The sequence below is a fragment of the Cuculus canorus genome, chromosome 3 (genome assembly GCF_017976375.1).
Source record: "Cuculus canorus isolate bCucCan1 chromosome 3, bCucCan1.pri, whole genome shotgun sequence".
Classification (NCBI taxonomy): domain Eukaryota; kingdom Metazoa; phylum Chordata; class Aves; order Cuculiformes; family Cuculidae; genus Cuculus; species Cuculus canorus.
This window is the reverse complement of record NC_071403.1, coordinates 71543626-71565153: the sequence shown is the minus strand read 5'-3', so window position 1 is coordinate 71565153 and position 21528 is coordinate 71543626. Positions and strand designations below refer to the sequence as shown.

At 44.2% G+C, this 21528-nt stretch overlaps 1 protein-coding gene across 5 annotated transcripts in view; it reads right to left on the bottom strand.

Moving 5' to 3' along the window:
* STON1 (stonin 1) overlaps positions 1-21528 on the bottom strand; it is a 56058-nt gene that overhangs the window by 6198 nt on the left and 28332 nt on the right. For 3 of the 5 annotated variants that reach the window (XM_054064243.1, XM_054064245.1, XM_054064244.1), the window contains exon 4: positions 16145-21246. In XM_054064243.1, coding sequence (XP_053920218.1) covers positions 21172-21246 — 75 coding nt within the window. In that variant the 3' untranslated portion in view covers positions 16145-21171. Of the gene's footprint in view, positions 1-119; positions 722-1818; positions 1913-3210; positions 3258-4533; positions 4658-4953; positions 5056-16144; positions 21247-21528 lie in introns of those variants that run through there. The other 2 variants (XM_054064246.1, XM_054064242.1) reach the window with 2 other exon arrangements.

The window sequence follows — 21528 nt, the reverse complement described above, 5'->3', positions numbered from 1 at the left end:
TTATAATTTAGACATGCTACTTTTCACTTGAAGATGCGTTTGAACACATCCCTTATGATACTTCAACAAACCATCTCCAAGGGATGCATTTTCACCAGGAGATAAATAAAAGGCCTTACCTTGTCAGAGAAAGCAACGCTGTCCGCATCCTTCGGAACAGGGGCATCATCCAAACTTTTGCCCATCATGATCAGGTCAATAATATCATCAGACACCTGCTGTGCCATCAACTCTGGAGGCTCGATATCCAACTGCCCCTCCACATCCAGCAGCAAACTGCTCGACTTGCTTGGCAAAGATTTGGCAGAAGAAAACCCTACATTGGTTTCTGGAGGAAACACAGCTGGATAAAGACTGCCGTGCAGGCAGTCCTCCGTCGACTCAACATGCGGATTCAACACCACCTTAGTAGCAAGTTGCTGCTGACTCATAGAAGCCTGCTGGACCACTGCAGCACTGGCAGAGTTCTCCAGGTGGGTTTTTTTCATTACCTTTGGTTGAAACACCATGGTCTGTTGGGCAGGGGTGTCCTGGGGCTGCAATGTTTCAACAGCCGCTGCGGCAGTGGATGCATTCGTCTGCACAGCACTGGCAGTGTTGGCTTGCAGAACCAAAGGCTGCCTGAGGGACTGGAATATCTGCTGGACGGGATGATGGGGAACATCTGCATCTTGTGGGGTCTGCGTAACCATAACAGGCACATTTACCTTGTACATGTGCCCTGCAAAGGCAAGAGTTAAAAACTGCTGCAGTGGGTTAAATTACAGGTTCATCCAGGCCACTGTCCTGTTACCACTAACAGCTAACAGCAAATACTTAGGTAAGCAATGAGAAACAGGACATTTACAAAGTGGTACCCTCCCCAAGAACAATTTCAGCCTTTGAAAGTTAAGCTTTTTGAGTCTGTTTTTACTTTGCTTCCATGTCATTTCAAGAACTAAGGAACACAAGATGAAACAATAAAATATTGTGTCTCCACAGGGATAATTCACTCCTTTAAGGACCTTTACATATCCCCTCTAAAAAACCTGCCGACTTCAGTAAGAAAACAAAAAAGGATTTCTACTTTACCTATCCTCTCATTTTATAAGAAGTACTCCAAATACTGGATCCTCAAATTTATTATTATCAGCGTTTGAATTCAGACACCAGAGCCAAGTTCCCAATTCCATTCAATTATTCTTTTCCTTACACACACAGAGTCACTGACACCAGCCTACAAGTCTCAAAACACTTAGGAATTATACCCAAAAATGGATATCTAGCAACATTAGTTCTCATCAAGAACAGCTGTTTGGGGAAAAAGTCAGTCTAGGACCCCTCAACTCATCACACCCTCAGCAATACAAACACACTGTTGTACAAGGAGTACAGGCAGTGTTATCACCAAAGAAGTGCGAGCAAAAAGGTTAATGGAGCGCTGGATCTTACTCGAAGAAGAAATCAATTTGATTCTGAGCACCAGAAGGGCTTTATCCTTTTAAAACACAGGAGATTGTCCCTCGTGTAGGAGAAGGAAATACCTGAGTAGGGACTGACAAAGGAACACGTTTGTGAGCACTTGTAAAACAAAAACATGGCATCACCTGGCCACCCATGTTAACTTATCCTGCAGGTGTACACAGCTGATTAACTAATCAAGGTAATTACCTCCTTCATTCATCAATTACAAACAAACCACAAAGGAAGAGGAGAACTGACTCTACCCACCTACACTTTAACTTCACAATTGTTTTACCCACTGTACTCGGGAGCATCATTCAATGTCCACACGCAGTCAATTCACTGTAACATTGTCCATCTCCTCTTTCCTCTTACCAGATGCAGTCTGCAGTGTCACTCCAGCCGGTACATGTATAGGATATGCAATACCAGAAGGGAGAGCCAGGGTTACACCTGCTCGCGAAGCACCCTGGATACACAAAAGTGTTATTAAGAAATAGTACTTTATCACTGAGGGCCCTACATGTCACACATGCCATATCCTGATGAAACATGAACGTTTCTGTGATCATCTTTACTGAAGAGTTGCTTCAGACTTTTGAGATTGATAAAAAGTATTCTGTATTGATAGGATAATGACTTGTCCTAAGTGCTTCCTGTTTCCCAGTTATCACATCCATTTTTTGTTAACTGAGCACTTTCCTCAGCGTACACGCCATCCTAAAAGGTATTTTTCCACTCAGAGCTGCATATGGGTTATTCATATGCATTACTCCACACAGCACAGTCTCTGTGCCTTGGCCTCTGAAGCCTTTTTCTCTTTTCCTCCTGGAAAGCAAAGAGTTGGATAAACAGCTCCTTTTCAAACTAGCTGTTCCAGGGAAATCCAAACCTTCCATCAGGAAACTTGCACATTACACAAACATCTTCCTAGTTTCAGCTGGGCAAGCCAGTTAGCTTGAGGCTCAGGAGGTACTCAGAAATTTCATCAACCTCCGACAATTAACAGAACCTCCCCAAACAACTTCTGCCATGCCTGGAGTTCAGACCCTATCAACTCCAAAAAAAAAAAAAACTCGCCTTCTTCTGGATTATTTCTATGCCACACAGGTAATGCTGCTGCCAGCTTCAACAGTGCTAGCATTTCCTGACCATCCGTTATTTTAATAATTAAAAAGAAGGATCTGCAGCTCTGCATTTTCACTACACTTCCATCCTCTCAGTTAAATCCAAGCAGCCACAACTTCTTCCAACACACTTCTGGCTGCACTGCTTGCAAAACCAGCTGGCAGATCCCCATCCTTTTTCAAAGTAGAGTTACAGCTCTCCTGCAGAATCTTGATTTTTGTATGATTTTCATTTAACCAAAGGAAAAAAAAAAAGGAAAAAAAGGTAAGGGAGGGTCTAGAAGTAACACCACTGAGCTTCTTCAGCTGTTTTTGCTCTCCCAGAAAGACTCTGGCTCTCTTGCCTACTGTGCTGTATCGGACAGAAGAAATCATGAGAAATGCTACTTTTTTAGTCCTTAAATGTTATCCTAAAGCATCATCGCATTGGAAGAAAACATGACTACATGGACTTAGCCCATAGGGTGGAAGTGTGAAAATGCACATCTGCAGATTCTTTTTCTTTAATTACTAGGTGTTAAAATAATACTGTGAAGATATAATACTTGTCTCCCCTTAAGCCTACAAACAACTGACAAATGTACTCATTTAGGATTCAGAATAATCAAAATCGAAATATAACATCACTACAGCTACGTACCAGGTCTCCTGCTGCAAAATGCTGAAAACCTCTGCCAGCCGGGATGACTAAAGGAGTTAAGACAGAAGGGGGTAGAGGGAGGGAAAAGCCATTTTACAAAACCATTAATTTCTCAGACAAAGACGATCTTTCAGTAATTCACAGCAAGCACTGCTGACACTACAGCAATCTAATTGCAGTTCTTACTCATGAGAGCAACAAACAAGTAAGCACATCTGGATAAGGCCCTTGAATATATCTCCTTTTGCGTTGCTGCAAGCTTATGCTGTACTGGGGAGGGGGTAGTTATACCCCAAATATATAAAACTTATTTTTGTGTTTGTTTTAGAAGTATTTCTATTTAACTATTTGATCTGTTTAAGTCACACTGTAAAAATTAAGCATGCCCTTTCTATTTGTTACATCAACTAGGACAGATGTGTAATGCTACCATCTTAACAGGCTCCAAGAAGGAAAGAATTCAGGTAACCTAACTACTTTGAAAACTTCTAACAATATGACAATTCACATCCCATTAAAAAAATAGTCCACTGGCTTCAACTGATTGTTTTGCCTTAGTGTTGCACTTCCGAAAGTCAGGAGTAACAAGGTAAAGCTCATTAAATAAAAACCTTTCAATAGCAAACCAGCTCAAAAGTATATTCCCTTTAATTTATAAATACAACACATCTCCAAAACCAGCCCATTTAACTATGAAGACTGTAAAAGACAGACAAGGAGTGCCTGCCCAACCCTGAAATGCACTTCAACACCGATTTTCATTAAAACATCACACTTTCTGTCCTTATTTGGGAAAGGTCCTAGAGGCCTCTCACACTCCGAGAAGCCTCAGCTGAGCAGTACATTCCACCACATCACCACCACGGTGGTCACCTGGACTTAATTAAGAAGAAAAGGTCCAGATGGCAAAGTCCCATGTGAAAGTCAAGTACTTTTGTGCAATGAGAATACTGCTTTTGGGATAACCAATTGAAAGACAAATGAAAAAAAATTCCCCCAAAATTCCCACTCTCCTGTTTGAGCAAGAGATTAATCAGGTTCTGCACTTGTTAATCTAAACTTCAGTATGACAGCAGAGCTGCACAGCACAAACATGACATGAACCTCTGCAAACATCTTGCCACACATTAAAAGGGGAAATAAAAGTTTAACACTACTGATAAATTTGCAGTTGAAGGGCTACACTTCTGGACTGCAGACAAGAAGGCTAAGTCTTCATTTTAGTTTATCAAAGTTTAATTTGCACTCCCAAGCCTTCCAAAAAGATTCTTGAATCACTGAGTTATTCTTTAATTGCATCTGTTGTGTTCAACAGCATCTGACCTGCTGAAGCCTGGAGAACACGTTGAAAACTGTTCGGCAACTGCAGGGTAATCAGTGAAGAATGGTGACTATGTTGGAAGAAGCCTTCTGTTGCTTTAGACTGCATCACCTTGGTTTCCCAAAGCTGCAGAAAGATTGTTATTAAGGTCAACAGATATCAGTTTTAACAACAAACCCCATCTGAAATGATAATCAGGTATGCCTAGTTTTTCCAAGAGTAAACTGATTCTGTCCAATAAACACTGTAACAATCAGTACTGATTTTTTCTTCCAGCAGCCCAATACATCATTCGCAGGAGATTTGTAACTGTAAGTTAGGGCAAAAGTTTGCACGGTTTGCAGAGCAAAAAAACAGACTGGTAACTAATGGCTAAAGAAAAATAATGCACAACTTTTATTACACAGAGGAACTTAACAAACCTGCTTCAAGTCTTTCAGAACCTGTTCGTCTACATCCTCTTCTGCAAAGAGTTCCCGCACACTTTCAATCACATCTTCAATAATGGACTTGTACAGTTTAGGCTATGTATATACATAAAAAACCTCAAGTTATTTTCAAGTTAAGGTGAACATGGAGTCATCTGAAATGATAGCACAAGGTCTGATCTCACTGTGTACACTGCTGTTACAAACTGAGCAGCGTGAGGAGATCAGTGTAATGAACTGAGCGCTCTGTCAGGTGCAACAGTCTGCAAGTGCCAGATCTTCAAGTCCACTCACTCTTTTGTATCTGACATCCCTGGAAAAATACTGGATTCAAGCCACAAATCATTGGTTTCAGCAGGCTACAGAAACGGTTAAGAAAATCCCAGAAACATTACAAAAACAATTGCTGTGCTCTATTTTCAAACAAGCAGGTCTAAACTCTCAATTTAAAGCTGACCTTGACCACTTAGCATCATTCTAGCGTCAAGAGCATTTAAAGGCCAAACAACAATTCAAGCTACTAAAAAAGATATGTGCCAACTCTGTCAGAAGCACAATGTGAATAACCTGCAGAAATAACAGATTTATCATTTCTTCCTTTGTGGTAACAGCCTGATGCTGTAGCGCAGTTTAGCTATGGGAATTTTAACATCAGTTATCAATACATATCATTCATCATTAATTACAATAGGGCTCCAACACAGCATTTAATTCCTTCTTCTATCCATGCCAGTCATTAAGCCCTAATCCTCCAGTCAGACCTGGACAACAGACACACATGAGCTTCATGATTCATCCACTCAGGTGCAAATGTAAAATAATAAGCTTTTAGCCATTTAAAGCTCATTAATATTGACTACTATTGCCACCAGCACAGCTGACACAAGGTGAAAGGTAAAGCTGAGGTTTATAAGAAACCTTGGAAGTTAATATTCCTGGATATAAATTTACATATAATGCTCTAAAGTTGTTCTAAACTGCAGAAGATAAACAATTGGGTTTTTTAAAAAAACCTAGCAGTTAATAAGAAGCAAAAAGTTACACTTTCTGCCAAAATCCATCAGCACAACAAGCACTACTTTAAAGTAATCCTACTCATAAACAATCACTTCTAGAGACATACATTGCCTAAAAATACGCAGTTATCTTCCTCAGAATTAAGTTACTTAGACAAAGCTAAGCTCAAAATTGATCCTACTTTAGCTCAAATCAGAATATATGGAAGGTTAGAGACTTCCAAGAACTCCCCCAGCACATTTCAGGACATTAGGAAGACAAGGAGGAAAAAAAACAGACTCTCATGCCACAATGCTGCCCAATGCTGACCTGCCCAGTGTCAGATGTTTTCCCTTCTTTGCCAATAACGGAAAGGTTTCAGTTCAAAGGGACCTTAAAGCCCATCCAGTTCCAACCCCCCTACCATGAGCAGGGACACCTTCCACTTCACTAGATTGCTCCAAGCCCCAGCAAACCTGGCCTTGAACACCTCCAGGGATGGGGCAGCCATGACTGCTCTGGGTAACCTGTGCCGGTGCCTCACCGCCCTCACAGGAAAACATTTCATCCTAAAATCTCATCTCAATTTCCTCCCTCTCAGCTTCAAACCCTTCCCCCTCATCCTACCCCCGTACTCCCTGATCGAAAGGCCCTTCCCCAGCTTTCCTGTAGCCCCTTTCAGTACTAGAAGGCTGCTCTAAGGTCTCCCCAGAGCCTTCTCTTCTCCAGGCTGAAGAACTCCACCTCTCTTAGCCTGTCTTTGTATGGGAGGTTCTTCAGCCCTCAGATCATCTCTCAGGCCTCCTCTGGACTCACTCTAAAGGATCCATGTCTTTCCTCTGCTGAAGACTCCAGAACTGAACACAGGGCTCCAGACGGGATCTCACCAGAGCAGACTAGAGTGGCAGAATCCCCTCCCTCACCCTGCTGGTCCCACTGCTTTGGGTGCAGTCCAGGATACAATTGTCTGTCTGGGCTGCACGCACATTGTCAGCTCACATTGAGCTTGATGCAAACAGACCAGACACTGGACTTACATCCCTGAGCAGGCCTGTTCCTCTCTCCAGGACTGTCAAGCCACAGCAAGCGAAAATATTTATTTTGCTGTATAAAAGCTGAACACAGCAACTGTAAAATCCAAGCGCTCCATGCCTCCCAATCAGAGCGAGCCAGTTGCAGCGCAGACATGGCTCTGCTCCATTCCCAGCTCATGACGAGCTTGACCCAACCAGACCAGACACTGGATTTAAATCCCTCTGCAGGCCCATTTCTCTCCCCACGACTGCCAAACTACAGCAAGAATATTTATTCAGATGTATACAAGCTAAAGACAGCAACTGCAAAATCCAAGCACTCTGTGCTTCCCAATCAGAGAAAGCCATCTGCAGTGCAGGTATGTCCATGCTCCAGTTCCATCCCTTGGCTGAAGCCACATCAGAAATCACCAGACTCCGGTTCCCTTCCCCACAGCCGTGCCAGCACCCCAATTCCAGCAAAGCCAGGTGGGAAACCTGCGATTGATGAGGGCAAAGTGGAGGCAGGAGCTGGTGAAGCTGCTTCCCATATCTCCCTAGTGCTTCGCACTAGTCCCTGCCAAGATGCCTGTGCCCACAAAACTCTTATTTCAAGCGAAGCTCCCCCAAACCAGCACCTGCCTGGATCACCCCCAGGTTCACAGTGCCTCACACCGCTCCATGCCAAGATGTTTGTGCTACAAAATGCTTTATTTTAGGGACACCTCCTCAAAACCACCATCTGCCAGGGTCACCCCTGGGCTCCCCAGTGCCTTGTACCAGCCTCTGCCAAGATACCTGTGCCCACAAAACCCTTATTTTAAGCAAAGCTCCCCCAAAAGAGCAGCTGCCAGGGTCATCCCCGGACTCCCCAGTGCTTCACACCAGTCCCTGCCAAGATGCCTGTGCCTACAAAACGCTTATTTTAAGCGAAACTACCCCAAACCAGCACCTGCCAGGGTCACCTGCAGGCTCCCCAGTGTGAGTCTCTTCCAAGAGGCCTGTGCCCACAAAACTCTTAAAAAGCGAAGTTCCCCAAAACCAGCATCAGCCAGGGTCATCAATGGGCTCCCCAGTGCCTCACACCAGTCCCTGCCAAGATACCTGTGCCCAAAAAACACTTCATTTTAGTGAAACCTCCCCAAAAGCAGCACCAGCCTGGGTCACTCCCAGACTCCCCAGTGCCTCGCACTAGTCCCTGCCAAGATGTTTGTGCCCACAAAATGCTTATTTTAAGCGAAACTCCCCCAAAACAGCATCAGTCAGAGTCACCTCTGGGATCCTCACTTCCTCGCACCAGTCCCTGCCAAGATGTTTGTGCCCAAAAAACTCTTATTTTAAGCCAAACTCCCTCAAACCAGCACCGGCCTGGGTCACCCTCAGATACCCCGGTGCCCTACACCACTCCCTACCAAAATGCCTGCGCTTAGGAAACGCTTTATTTTAGCAAAACCTCCGCAAAACCAGCATCAGCCAAAGTCCCTCCCGGGCTCTCCAGTGCCTCACACCAGGCCCTACCAAGATACCCGTGCCCACAAAACTCTTACTTTAAGCAAAACTCCCTCAAAACAGCACCAGCCTGGGTCACCCCCAGACTCCCCAGTGCCTCACACCGGTCCTCGCCAAGATACTCGTGCCCACAACACTCTTCATTTTAAGCGAAACTCCCCCCAAAACAGCACTCCCCAGTGCGAGCCATGCCAAGGTAGTGTGCCCACAAAACGCTTTATTTTAGCAAAACTCCCCCAAATTGGCTCAGCCCTGGGCTCCCCAGAGCCTCACACTAGTCCCTGCTAAGATGTTTGTGCCCACCAAACTCTTATTTTTAGCGAAACCTCCCCCAAAGCGGCGGCGGCCGGGGTCCCCCCGGTCAGGGCAGGAGGGCGCGCCCCGATTCGATCCCCCGTCCCTCACCACGAGACCGGCCATGGCCACGGCTATGGCTATCACCGCAGCGCCGCTTCCGCGCCCCCTCCCGGCCTTAAAGCAGCCCCGCCCGGGCTTGCCCCGCCCGCCCCGCGGGCCCTGCCCGCCTCCCCGGGCACGCCCGGAGCTGGGGAATGGCAGCTCAAGGGTTAAGGGAGCTGGGGGTGCTTAGCCTGGCGATGAGGAGGCTGAGGGCAGAGCTCATCACTGCCGACAGCTGCCTGAAAAGGGGTTGTGGTGAATCATGGAATGGTTTGGGTTGGAAGGGACCTCAAAGCCCATCCAGTTCCAACCCCACTGCTATGGGCAGGGACATCTGCTGGATCAGGTTGCTTGAAGCCTCATCCAACCTGGACTTGAACGCTTCCAGGGATGGGGCAGCGACATCTTCTCTGGGCAACCTGTGCCAGTGCCTCACCACTATAGAATCATGGAATCATAGAATGGCTTGGGTTGGAAGGGACCTCAAAGCTCAACCCGTTCCAACCCCACTGCCATTGGCAGGGACATCTCACTGGATCAGGTTGCCCAAGGCCCCATCCAACCTGGTCTGGAACATCTCCAGGGATGGGGCAGCCACAGCTTCCCTGGGCAGCCTGTGCCAGTGCCTCACCACCCTCATAGTGAAGAAATTCTTCGTTATGTCTACTCTAAATCTGCCCCTCTCCAGTTCAGACCCATTCCTCCAGTTCCTATCACTACAAGTCTTTGCAAACAGTCCTTCCCCAGCTTTTTTGCGGGACTCCTTCAGGTATTGGAAGGTTGCTCACTGGAAAATGTTTCTTCCTAAATTTCCCCTCTTTCAGCTTAAAACCGTTTATCCGCTGTCCTATCAAATAAAGACCTACCCCACACAAGGGGAAACTCCTTTCTATTCACAGCTGAGGGAGGGTGGGTTTGTACCTGTTGCTAAGATTTGAACTCATGAGTTTGAGTCAAGCCTGAATCCACCTGGAGTCAGTGGGAAGCTCTCCCAGCTATAACCCTATGGTTCATGGAAGGAAGCTGGCTTTGAACCCATCATCCACCCCAAAAGAATCCCCACTCCACACAACAAGCTTCTGAAATGCGTGGAAACCATAGCTCACATCCTTCTTCTCAAGTCCCTCAAGGACCAGGTGCCTGCCTGTGGACCAAAGGCAGTTTTTGCTGAGCAATAGCTCTCAAGCCAGATAAGCTGCATCTTGGGTCTTGTCTCTCTAGACAATCTCTCCTTAACATTGATGATATGGGCAATTCTACAGGCCTAGTGTACGATGCTATAAAAGCAGTTATTGAAGTCAGGTGTCACTAGCAATGATAATGTCTGAAGCCCCCCACCTCCTCAGCTGAAGTGAGGCACCCTTCCATTGGGGTAAAACATCTCCTTCACCTTCTCGAGTACCATGGCTGATGAGATACTAGTGCTCCTATGGGCCCGGATGTAGCGAGGCAGGCTTTGGTCTCTTATCTCAAGTAACAAGCAATAAGATGAGAGGAAATGGCCTCAAGTGGCACAAGGGGAGGTTTAGATTGGGTATTAGGAACAACTTCTTTACTGAAAGGGTGGTGAAACACTGAAACAGGCTGTCCAGGGAGGTGGTGGAGTCACCATCCCTAGAGTTGTTCAAAAAAACTTGTAGATGTGTTGCTTCAGGACGTGGTTTTGTAGGCACTGTGGAGTTGAGCTGACAGTTGGACTGGATGAGTTTAGAGATCTTTTCTAACCTTAATAATTCCATGATTCTATGAATAAGCTGGGTCACTCAACCCAATTTCTTCTTCCAGCTCCCAGGACCAAAATGAGGGATGAGATGCTGAAGAGCCCAAGCCCCAGCACTCAACTTCCCTGCGTGAGCCTGGGGGAAGGTAGGTCCATATGGAAAAGCTAGGAAAGCACATTGGTTTGCCCTAATAAATTCTGAAGTCACTATTACCTCATGAACAGGGACAGCGCTGAAACTCCTGGTTAAGTAGCAGCAATCTGGTACAACTCCTCAAGTTATTGCTTACGTTCGCAGCAATCTGTTCATGTGTTAATACTGAAATTTACCGGTTTAGCAGTCACTCATCTGGAAAAGTGTTCAGTAATCTCATACATGTAGGAAAATGTGTATTTTGGTATTTACACACCTTCTGTTGCCCTGCTGATTCTAAGAACCTAGAAACTTTGTTTTTTTCCTTTCTTTTTCCTTTCTTTTCCCATTTTTGGGTAGCTATCTAGTAACAGCACTACTCAGCTTATGAAGAGGAGACGCACTTGTTACGCTTTAATTCTAAAGGCTGACTTACACAATGAAAAGATTTCACTGAACATACTGACAGACCCTTAATTATAGAACTCAACTAACACCTACAACAAAAAAAGAAGCAACATCCATAATAATATTGTAAGTTGCGTTTTCACGAGTGAGGCAAATGCAATTTGCTATTGAAGTCATTTTTCTCTGCAACAAAATGTGTTTAATGACACTGTTTGAGTCTTGAATTAAACAGCAGCTGAATATTCAGCTGTTCTGTACACCCTGCATCATCATGAGGAAAAGCCGAGCCATGTCGCTTTGCTTATTGAATAATTTATTAAGATGACCAAAGGGTTGGAGCATATGCTATATGAGGACAGGCTGAGAGAGCTGGGCTTGTTCAGCCTGGAGAAGAGAAGGCTCCAGGGAAACCTCAGAGCAGTCTTCCAGTACTGAAAGTGGCTACAAGAAAGCTGGGGAGGGGCTCTTGATCAGGGAGTTCAGGGACAGGACAAGGGGGAATGGTTTTAAGCTGAATGAGGGGAGATTGAGATGAGATTTTAGGAAGAGGTGTTTTCCTGTGAGGGTGGGGAGGCGCTGGCACAGGTTGCCTAGGAAAGTCATGGCTGCCCCATCCCTGGAGGTGTTTAAGGCCAGGTTGGTGGGACTGAGCAACCTGATCCAGCAGAAGGTGCCCCTGCCCACGGCTGGGGATTGGAACTGGGTGAGCTTTAAGGTCCCTTCCAATCCAAGCCATTCTATGATTATATTTTTTCAAAGCACATTGCTCATTTGAAACTGTCTGGGATAGCACACACCACGGGCACTGTTTTTTTCTTTTGTCTGGTCAGTTCTGTCATGTTAGCAGAGAGAGCAGGAAAAATCTGCAGCCTTCAGGATCTCAGTGGACCCTGAAGGGTGCAGATGGAGATCCTACAGGTGGCTGCAGCTTATCCGTGAGATGGGTAAACCCAGTGTAGAGCCACTGACCTGCCAGCATACTGTTGACACAGTTCTAGAAAGATGGAAGTGCAGACAGACGATATACAAATTATTTCTCTGCTTTCTACCACCCAATCTTTATCTAGGGATAACAAAGTGCCTTGAAATTGGAACAATTTGTATGCCTAACTTCAAAAAGACTGGCAAGTTGGAGGTACCAAAGGGCTGTTTCAGACAGTGGTCAAGTTAGTTTGGCTATGGCCACATTAAGGAACAAAGCAAATGATCTTCCCCGGCACTTTAGGGTGACAGCATGCCTGTAGTTCATTTGCCTCTCAATCCCATCAGTGCAAGGCAGCCGGCATACCTCTGTGGGAATTGTATGCTTGGTATTGCCAGTAAATACCAAAGCACTGGCACCAAAGCCAACTCAATGATGGCTCCCTTCATTCCAGGAATGGCAGACTAAGCCTACTGATGGGCTGTTGCTGGGGAGAAAGTGAAAGCTGGGAATGGGAATACAACTTTCAAGGCTGCACAGGGAGTCTGCTAGCCAGGGCACTTACACTTTCATCAGAGGTCCTTTGCAAATTTCTTGAAGAGCTGTCTGTTCATCCACAGGCTGCAAGCAGCGTGTCCGCTGAACAGCACAAAAACCTTGGTGGACACAGACACAAAAAAATCATCTCTGAGCAAGAAAAAAACATAAAAATCCCTGTAAAGTGTTACTCATACTGACCAGCTAGCTTTGGTGTTGGTGATCTTAACCTAGTACCAGTGTCCTGCAGTCTAAAGTGCAGCCCAGGAGGGATTTTCAAGCATGTATGGATTTTGTTAACATCTAACTCCACCATTAAGGGAAGAAACCGAGGCAGAGCCACACCACTTATCTCGACCAGGTTCACTAATGGCAGTCAGGAACAGCATCCAGGTTTCATCAGTCTTGATATAGCTTCCAAGCCAGCTCTCACCATTGTAATCTCTTTAACAGCTCACCGGAATCTTGGAAGTAAAGCTATAGCAAAGATTAGCATGGTGTTCCACCCTTCCTGGTTCCTCCAGGCTTTTGTCAGTGTTTGGGATGGTGCTGCTTAAGGGCACCTCAGACATTCCTTTACTGGACAGGTTTTAATTTGTAATTATTTATACTCCTCTTGGTACATGATCTGGAGAAATTTATTTTTGGATGAGGAACCTTTATTAATCATAAAAAAAATTACCATTTTCAAATGCCTTCCCTTTGGAAAGGGAGAACCCTCAGCAAACTCAGATACTTGGTAATGAATGCCCTCTCCTGTTTAAATCCAGCATTGCTGCTGTACAGGAACACAGCTACTCAACCGCAGGACTGCAGAATTCATTCCCACGCTGTATTTTACAAATACTACCTTGCCCTTCTTTCCAAGTAAAAGTAATCCTTCTTAGGAGGGAGCAGTTGCAGAATCTAGGCAGTCCTCATGGAGATGCCTTGACACGGGCAGAACTCTAAATCGATTTTAAAGATATTCTCTGCCATGTTCCCTTTGTTTTCAGCTGTTGACTCATAGATACATAGCACTCCAGTCTCATAACCAGTTTTATTAACAGCCTGATTTGATTATAAGCTCAATCATTTCCATCAGAGTTCTGAGACAGACAACACTGGGACCTGTGATTTGTTCCTCTCTCATTTATCATGTGTGACTGCTGTTTCTTCAAGGGCTTCTCCTGTTTTACCTCATTTAAACTGCTTTATCGGAGGAACTATAGAAAGAACTGTGCCTTAATTCAATTTAATGACAAATTTTCAGGATACTGGATGATATCGGAAGGGCTCTGATCTGTACAAATTGCTATATAAAAGTGGATTGAATCCACTGAATAGCACTGTATATCTCGGGCCCTGGATAAGCCCAGAGACTTGTGTAGTATGAGTAAGCCTAATTAAGGATGAAATAAGCCTTGCGTCTCCTAAATACTCACCCTGATACACATGCCTTATGTGGAGAGAAAGCATCAAAGGGAAAGAGCATTCACCAGCCACTTCACTGTCCTTATTCTCATCCCTGCTTCGTACCATGCTCCTGCTGGTGCCAAGCTCCATGCTCATCTCCTGTTCCCTCACCTCCTTTGCTGCCTTGTTCCCTGGGTATGATGTACAGATGTTTATAGCACCCTTTTCCCACAGAGAGACCCCAACCTCCCTTCCTGCATCTCCAAGTAAAAATCAAGTCCAGTTCTTTCCCCTTTGCTTTCATGGCTTTTGAATCCCCTTCCCTCCCCTCTTGTTTTACCCCTCTCCACCAGTGGGTGAAATCCCACCCCATCTTCACCTGGCTGTAATTGCCACTTCCCTGCTCCGGGGCCCCCCAGGCATGCAAAACTGCACAGAGGCAGAGTGCTGCAGGAGAGAAAATGCCAGAAACATCATTCCTCCTTGGCTGAATTAGCGGCTGGAAGTTCACAGTCAAGCAGACGATTGCAGAAGCCCAGCAGTCTCAGTGTGTAGTTAAATAAAGGCAGAGCAGTGTGTTTTGCTCAAGGCCAGTTTGCTCTACCTAAATTTGCATTTGGTAATTTGGAGAGGGTGAAGCTGAGTGACCACAGCAGCCCCTCTCACTGGCAGGGGCTTTGCAGCACCAATCACACCATTAAAATCATCCACAGGAGACCGAGAGACAGGCTAGAGCATGGCTTAGCACTCAGGTTCTCCTTTTTACTGCCTAATTGGGTACTGCCTAATTTAACTTTGCTAATTAATTACTCAGGTGTATAGAGATGAACCTGCACCCGCTGGGTCTTGGCAACATTTCTGTGAGGACCCACCTGGTCATCTTCCTGAGCTTCCCTTTCAGAGCAAATGTGGTTGGGCTCCCACTGTCCTGATACCTGACTGTACGTATCTCTTTGCTTTTCTTTTTTTTTTTCTTCTGGCTGTAGTTTCAAGTAGCTGTACTGCCAACCCTTTTGACAGTATTAACCACACAATTAGCAGCAAAAATACTCAGTAACTTGTTCCCGTGGCTCTGTGGAAACAAAGTTCAATTACATGCCATGGCTTTCCATAAAGGGGACTAAAATGGCCTTTCATCTTTCTCTCCAGGCATTGGATGGCTCCCTCTATTTCAGACGAACCATCATCTAAATCCTGGTGTCAGTACTTACATATAGACAGGAAAAAGCTGCTCAGTGTTACAGATGACTTGGCAGATGAAGGTGCCTCCCTGGAGGACAGTCCAGCAAGGTTACAGTGGTAGCATACCTCTGGTATCATCAGGGTAATACCTAAATTCTTGCTTTAAACCCCTCCTGCTCCCTAGCTGGAGTTTATTTGATATTTAGCGAGGTGGGTACTGGTCTCTTCTCCCAAGTAACAAGTGATATGATGAGAGGAAATGGCCTCCAGTTGCACTAGAGAAGGTTTAGAAGAGGCTGCCCAAGGCAGTGGTGGAGTCTCCATCCCTGGAGGGGTGCAAAACCATGTGGCTGTGGCACTTCAGGACATTGGTTTAGTAGGCACGGTGGTATTGGACTGACGGTTGGACTGGATGAGCTTAGAGCTCACCCCTTTTCTATGTCAGTCCCTTTCATGGGTAAACTTTTCCCGACTTAGGGAGGCAGCAGTTCTCCTAATCCTCTGCAAACAAGCTCTGCCTGCTGCCCTCTCCTTCTGCCAGCTCCCTGCTCACTGCCTGCCTCCTCCCTCCTCACCTCCACCACCTGTCACTCCTGATGGGTCTCTTCCGCTCCCGGCACGTCCCCAATTCTGATTTTTTCGCCCTCAGACTTTCATTGTTGAGTATGGAAATGGAAGTGAAAGTTATGCTATATTAAACCAAAAAGGCCATCACAGTGCAATGTAGTGCTGGACTGTATATACCCACCACCAGAAGTACCTTATCATGCTGGGTTTTGTGGGATGGCAAAACAGAATTTGAGCCACTGCTTTTTCTTTTATTTCTATCGGTAGGATTTCAGCAGGGAGTGCAAACATCTCTTACAATGTGTTAAGGTTGTTATTGTAAGAAATTACAGGTTGTTTTTACTAAGGAAAGAACGGGGTTATAAAATAGTACATACTATGAAACTGTCCCCAAAATAATGATTTTCATGCTTTTACTTGCATTCCTGCTATTTGCCATCTCACTTTTTCATGTACCAGAATCATATTGTTCACCACAAACTGTTTAAGCTCCAGAAGGGAACTTCATTTCTGCTTTCCTTTTGCAAGTGCTTGATGAAGGGCTGAACAGCAATGACATCAAAAAAGATGTTAACTGTATGTCCCAGTGCTTCCCAGTCAGCAGCACAGGACAAGTCCCGTGGTTATGTTATACTTCAAGCCCATTCTTTGAATGCTGCCCCACAAACCTCTGCCTTATTCCCAAATTTCCTCGCAGAGGTTTCGCTGTTTCCCAAGTAACAGCTCATTTCAAGGACAGATTTTAAAATTTGTGAGTCTTACATGGTTGCCACTACATTATATTCAAAGATCCCAGAAAGATCAGAGGATCTATTCAACAGGAAAAAACAAGGAATTCTTTGGCTTACTATTGTTATGCAAATACAGCAGGAAAGGTGCCTGCTATAAACGATCATTAATGAAATATAGTGCATTGTTCAACCTTATGCAAATAGCTTAATCCAAAAGGAGGAGCAATGTCCCCACTCACAGACAGTAGAACTGGTCTTTCGAATAAACTGCAATATAAGATCAACCAATCAATTATAGCAAATGTAAACCAATCTTGGTACATATCCAGTGGGGGGACAAGAAACTGCTAGTCTGAAATATAACTTTATTTTTTTAATCAATATGCAATCTACAAAATGTTATTACAAGGTTATCAGCATGATCTGTTTATACTTAGACTGACAAAAGACCCAAATAAAATTATATTTTCCATTAAGAGTAACAGCACTGCTTCAGAGTTATCAAAATTGTAGCTAAGAACTACTAACCGCAGCAGTTTGTTATGGTGTTTAGTCAACAAAAAGATAAATAAGTGTGAAATAGAGGTGTGGACACCGATACTGCAGCTAAGAAGTCTGTCAGGTAAAATAAATGCAACTAAAAGCAACACAAGAAAACACTTTTTCAGATGTAAAGTCCTCATGGACAATTAATACAGCATCTGGAGGAATAAAAGCAAGGAGCGTGAGGATGACAGCAGCTTGGCATCATGTTCAATGGAGTGCACCATGCTTCTCATCTCCCAAGAGCTGCTACACAGGGGCAGCTGACCATCATTCCCAAGCACTGCAAAACTTCAGCTTTGACACCAAATAACACCTCTTTTCCTCTCCTTTGTGTCCTTGGAATACGCAAGCATTGAAGGTTGCTTATTTACTAGCATCAAAAATCTTCTACGATGTTTTTTTTCTGCCCATTACCACTTTTCCTTTCTTCTTGTTTTTTTTTGCCTCTCCTTTATTCTTAGAGACTTTGATGCAGATCCCATTTTGTCAGTTAAAAGACTTGTATTGACTTCAATGGGTGTTTGAATCCAAAATTACATCAAGCACCGTTTACCTACAGTAATACAATGTGTATGAGAAAGATGAATGCAAAGATAAAGTCTGTTAGTTTCAGCAAATACACCACTTTGTAAATAAGGCAAACACACTATAAAAATAGCTGTTCTCATTGATTTCCACTTAAACTATAAAATATCCCAAACCTTGCTAGTCTTTTGGGAAGGAAGCACAGATAATATCTAAATACCCTGTAGTAAATATTAGTGAAGGGTTAGCATCTTAAGTGGCCCAAACAGTTGGAAGGATTTCTGTGACTGTGTGGAACCTGGTTCCCCACACAATGCTGATGCACCTCCTGGGTTATTTACAGCTCCAATCTTTCTGCTAATTGGACACTAAGCATCACAACAGCTTATAGGAACCATTCCTCTCCCAAAATTACAGTTGGTCTACTAGGCCAGATTTCTAAAGACTCCAAGCCTGTATGTTTACTCACTGTCACTGGCTGCAGTGTCCATAGGAAATGATAGCAAATGACCCTTAAACATTGCAACTGTTTTGTTCGGTAGGTTTTACCTAAGGACATCAGACAATGCAGAGGAAAGGGGAAACCAGGGTGTTTCTGCTTTGGCGTCTTGCAATAGAATAGGAAGTTAGAATTTGAAGGGGCAGAACAAAAGTCAGACGACCCAAACTTTCTTTCATTAAACTCCAGCCTATTTTTAAATATTCTGATGGCAAGGCTTACAAACATCAGCCTGAGACTGAACAGGTAATTAATTATTCAGCCTCTGGCTGCTCTAATTGTCAGATTTAAACTCAAAGCCATGCCTTAGACAGAGTAACTTTCTTTCAGTGTGGCATTATTTCTGTGGTATTAGTTCCCTGTGATCCTGATCCAATTCCAATTAAAATTAATGGCAAGTCTTGCAGGCTTCAGATGGGAATCCAAGACTCTGAAATATGGATAAAGCTGTAGCATGACCCTTTTCTGTTAACAAGTTCAGTAAGTCTGAAGAATCATTGGCACCATTGCAGATAAAAATATGGACTAACTGGGAGGGAAGATGACTGGTGATGTGGCTGTTCATCACTCAGGTCACTGAGAACAGCAGCTCACATCTAAAGAGACCAACACTACGTGAACACATACCAAGATACAACAAACACCTGACAGAAGAAAAGCAGCCTGACTGTCCCTCCTTCTTAAACAGGGAATAGGTGCCAGCTTGGCAAGACAACCGCTGCTAACAGCTTTAATGAATTAGCTGTATTGATGCCTCTCAAAACAAGTCAGCCTCTGACAAAGGTTAGTGCAGGTATCTGGAATGTATTTTGCTTCCTTTGCCTTACTGAGCAAAGATGTTAATAGATGCCGTGGCTCTAGGATAACTCTGGACTCCAGCAAACTGCAGAGCTCTGCCATGATGCTGAGCATTAAATGCTTTGCCCTAGTGCACACTGTGCCTCTCAGTTCAGCTGAGAAGCATATAAACCAAAATGAAATATGACTACAACAAGCCAAATGTGATTTGAAGGTGCTAATGGCTTCTCAAGTCAAAACACAGACAGAGGATGCAAAAGCGGAGACATATTTGGATCCCTACTACACTCAAATGCTTGCTTAGATTTATAATAATATAATCTGCTAATAAAAAGGGATACATCGAGGAGCCAAAATACTGTAATAGTCTGTTTGGGGTGCTGGCAATACATTACCCATAAAAACCTACCCTCAGGACTTACTATAGAAACTATTACCCATTTCATTTGCAGCTCCCAAATGGGGGGGAAAGTTTATTGTGATTGACAGCCTTCTTTTCCCTCAGCCTGGTGATTTTCTTAGTGCACACCCCACACATTTCTGCTTTTGGGGAATAATGTTTATCTGTATTTTTTTGCACACTGTTCATATAAACAGTTACAAGCTGTGACTAAATATAAACTGAGACGTAGTGCATTACTACTTGGTTCTCTGCTAATTTCAGTTTGAAGTCAGGATAATTTAAGGAAAACTGCAGCAAGAAAAAGAAAATACCAGGAGCACTTTTTTAAAATGTATCAGATATTTCAGACCTGTAGCTCCAGCCTGCAGAAAATGACCAAGAGGATAAGGGCCAAGGAGAAGCATTGAAACCATTCCCTAAATCATAGAATCACAGAATGTTGGAAGGGACCTTAAAGCCCATCCAGTTCTAACCCCCTGCCATGAGTAAGGATGCCTTTCACTGGATCAGGGCACTCAAAGCCCCATCCAACCTGGCTTGATGGCCCATCTAACCTGGTTGATGGCCAGGGATGGGGCATCAACCACTTCTCTGGGCAACCTGGGCCAGTGCCTCCCTCATCACCCTCACAGGACAAATTTTTTTCCTATGATCTCATCTCAATCTCCCCTCACACAGCTTAAACCATTCTCCCTCATCCCGTCCCTGCACTCCCTGATCAAGAGCCCCTCCTCAGCTTTCCTGTAGCCCCTTTCAGCACTGGAAGCTGTTCTAAGGTCTCCCCGGAGCCTTCTCTTCTCCAGGCTGAACAAGCCCAACTCTACTTTGTTCAAACCACAGTTAACATATTGATTGGGGGTTGGTAGCTCAAGCTATCTTCTTTTGCAAACTTCCATTCTTGCATTGTTTCCCCACAGATAACACCTTTAGAGCCAGCAGCATGAAAACATCTCTCTTCCCATACATGGAAAGACATGGTGTGTGTCTTAAAAGTTACTCAAAGTGACAGCTCCTGCAGTTTCCAAACCAACATCTGGAACTTGCATCCTCTAGTAGAACTCCAGCAGCAACCAGCCATTTCTTCAGTTGGTGGGGACAAGCCTCCGCTGGTGTAAATTCTCTAAGCTTCATCAACTGAAATGGGCCAGAACTGGTTTCCACTTGCTGAGGATCCATCCCCTTGTCTTATTTGATGCAGTAGTGACAAAGATTTGTCTGATGGTGGCACAGAAACTTCTCTCACATCTGCCAGCTTTTTTTTTTTGGCCCAAGAGATTACTCTGAGTGAACCCATAAAGTATTGGGGAGGGAGTGCTTACAGCCAGAGAGAAATGAAGAATACTATTGCTGGGGAACTTTTCCCATTTTTCCAATGAAATCACCCAGTTTCCAACAAATTAATTGAGGCTCTTGTCAAGACTAATAGTACGACTTGTTCTGTACTGAAGGGAGCAGAAACATGGGGGACTTTGGTTTTCAGACACCATTAAAAATGTAATTGCTCCTGCTAGACCTTAACCAGATGCTGGTCTGCACATAAGCCCTCTGGCAGTTTTTATTGCTGAATATTATACGTCCAAGTGACATGAACTCTTTGAGTAGGTTTCAGTATGGAGGATGAGATCACTCCCAAGTCATGGATATGCAACAGGAAAATAATATACCACATTCTGTCAATTAAGTGCTCACATCCTGCAGCTTTTTACAAGGAGACCTCATCCATACCACTATTCCCACAACAGGAAGGTTATTTGCACTCAGACCAGTCAAACCAGTACTGATTTGCAGAACCAAATCCCAAAAAAGTAAAAAATGGGAAAAAAATCAGTGACTGTGTTTATCCTGAACTACTGTGCTGTTTCTACCAGTAGGATTTCCTAGATGAACTGATTCCTACTAATATCCTAGGATGGTGCTTATGGTCTTCTTTTACTGCATTAGGCAGTTGCCGGCCTTATCTGGATCTTCTCCATCCAGCCTAATCCATTTCTTTTCAATTTCAACCTGTAGTTAGAAAACAAAAAAAAAAAGTAGGTAGGATTAAGCAAATAATTGGGCACTGAAAGTGTGAACTGCAGCAGCAGCACAAATAAAAGCTTTGACACCAAATCAAAACATATCCAGACCCGACAGATTTCAAACCCACTGCTCTCTAAAATAGCTCAGCTGAGGGTGAACAGCGCTGCATCTGCAGTTCTGGTTTTCAGCATCACCTTTGATCATCCAAGGGATTATTTTTTAATGATCCTTTTGCTCAAAGTCATTATCACAAATACATGCAAGGTA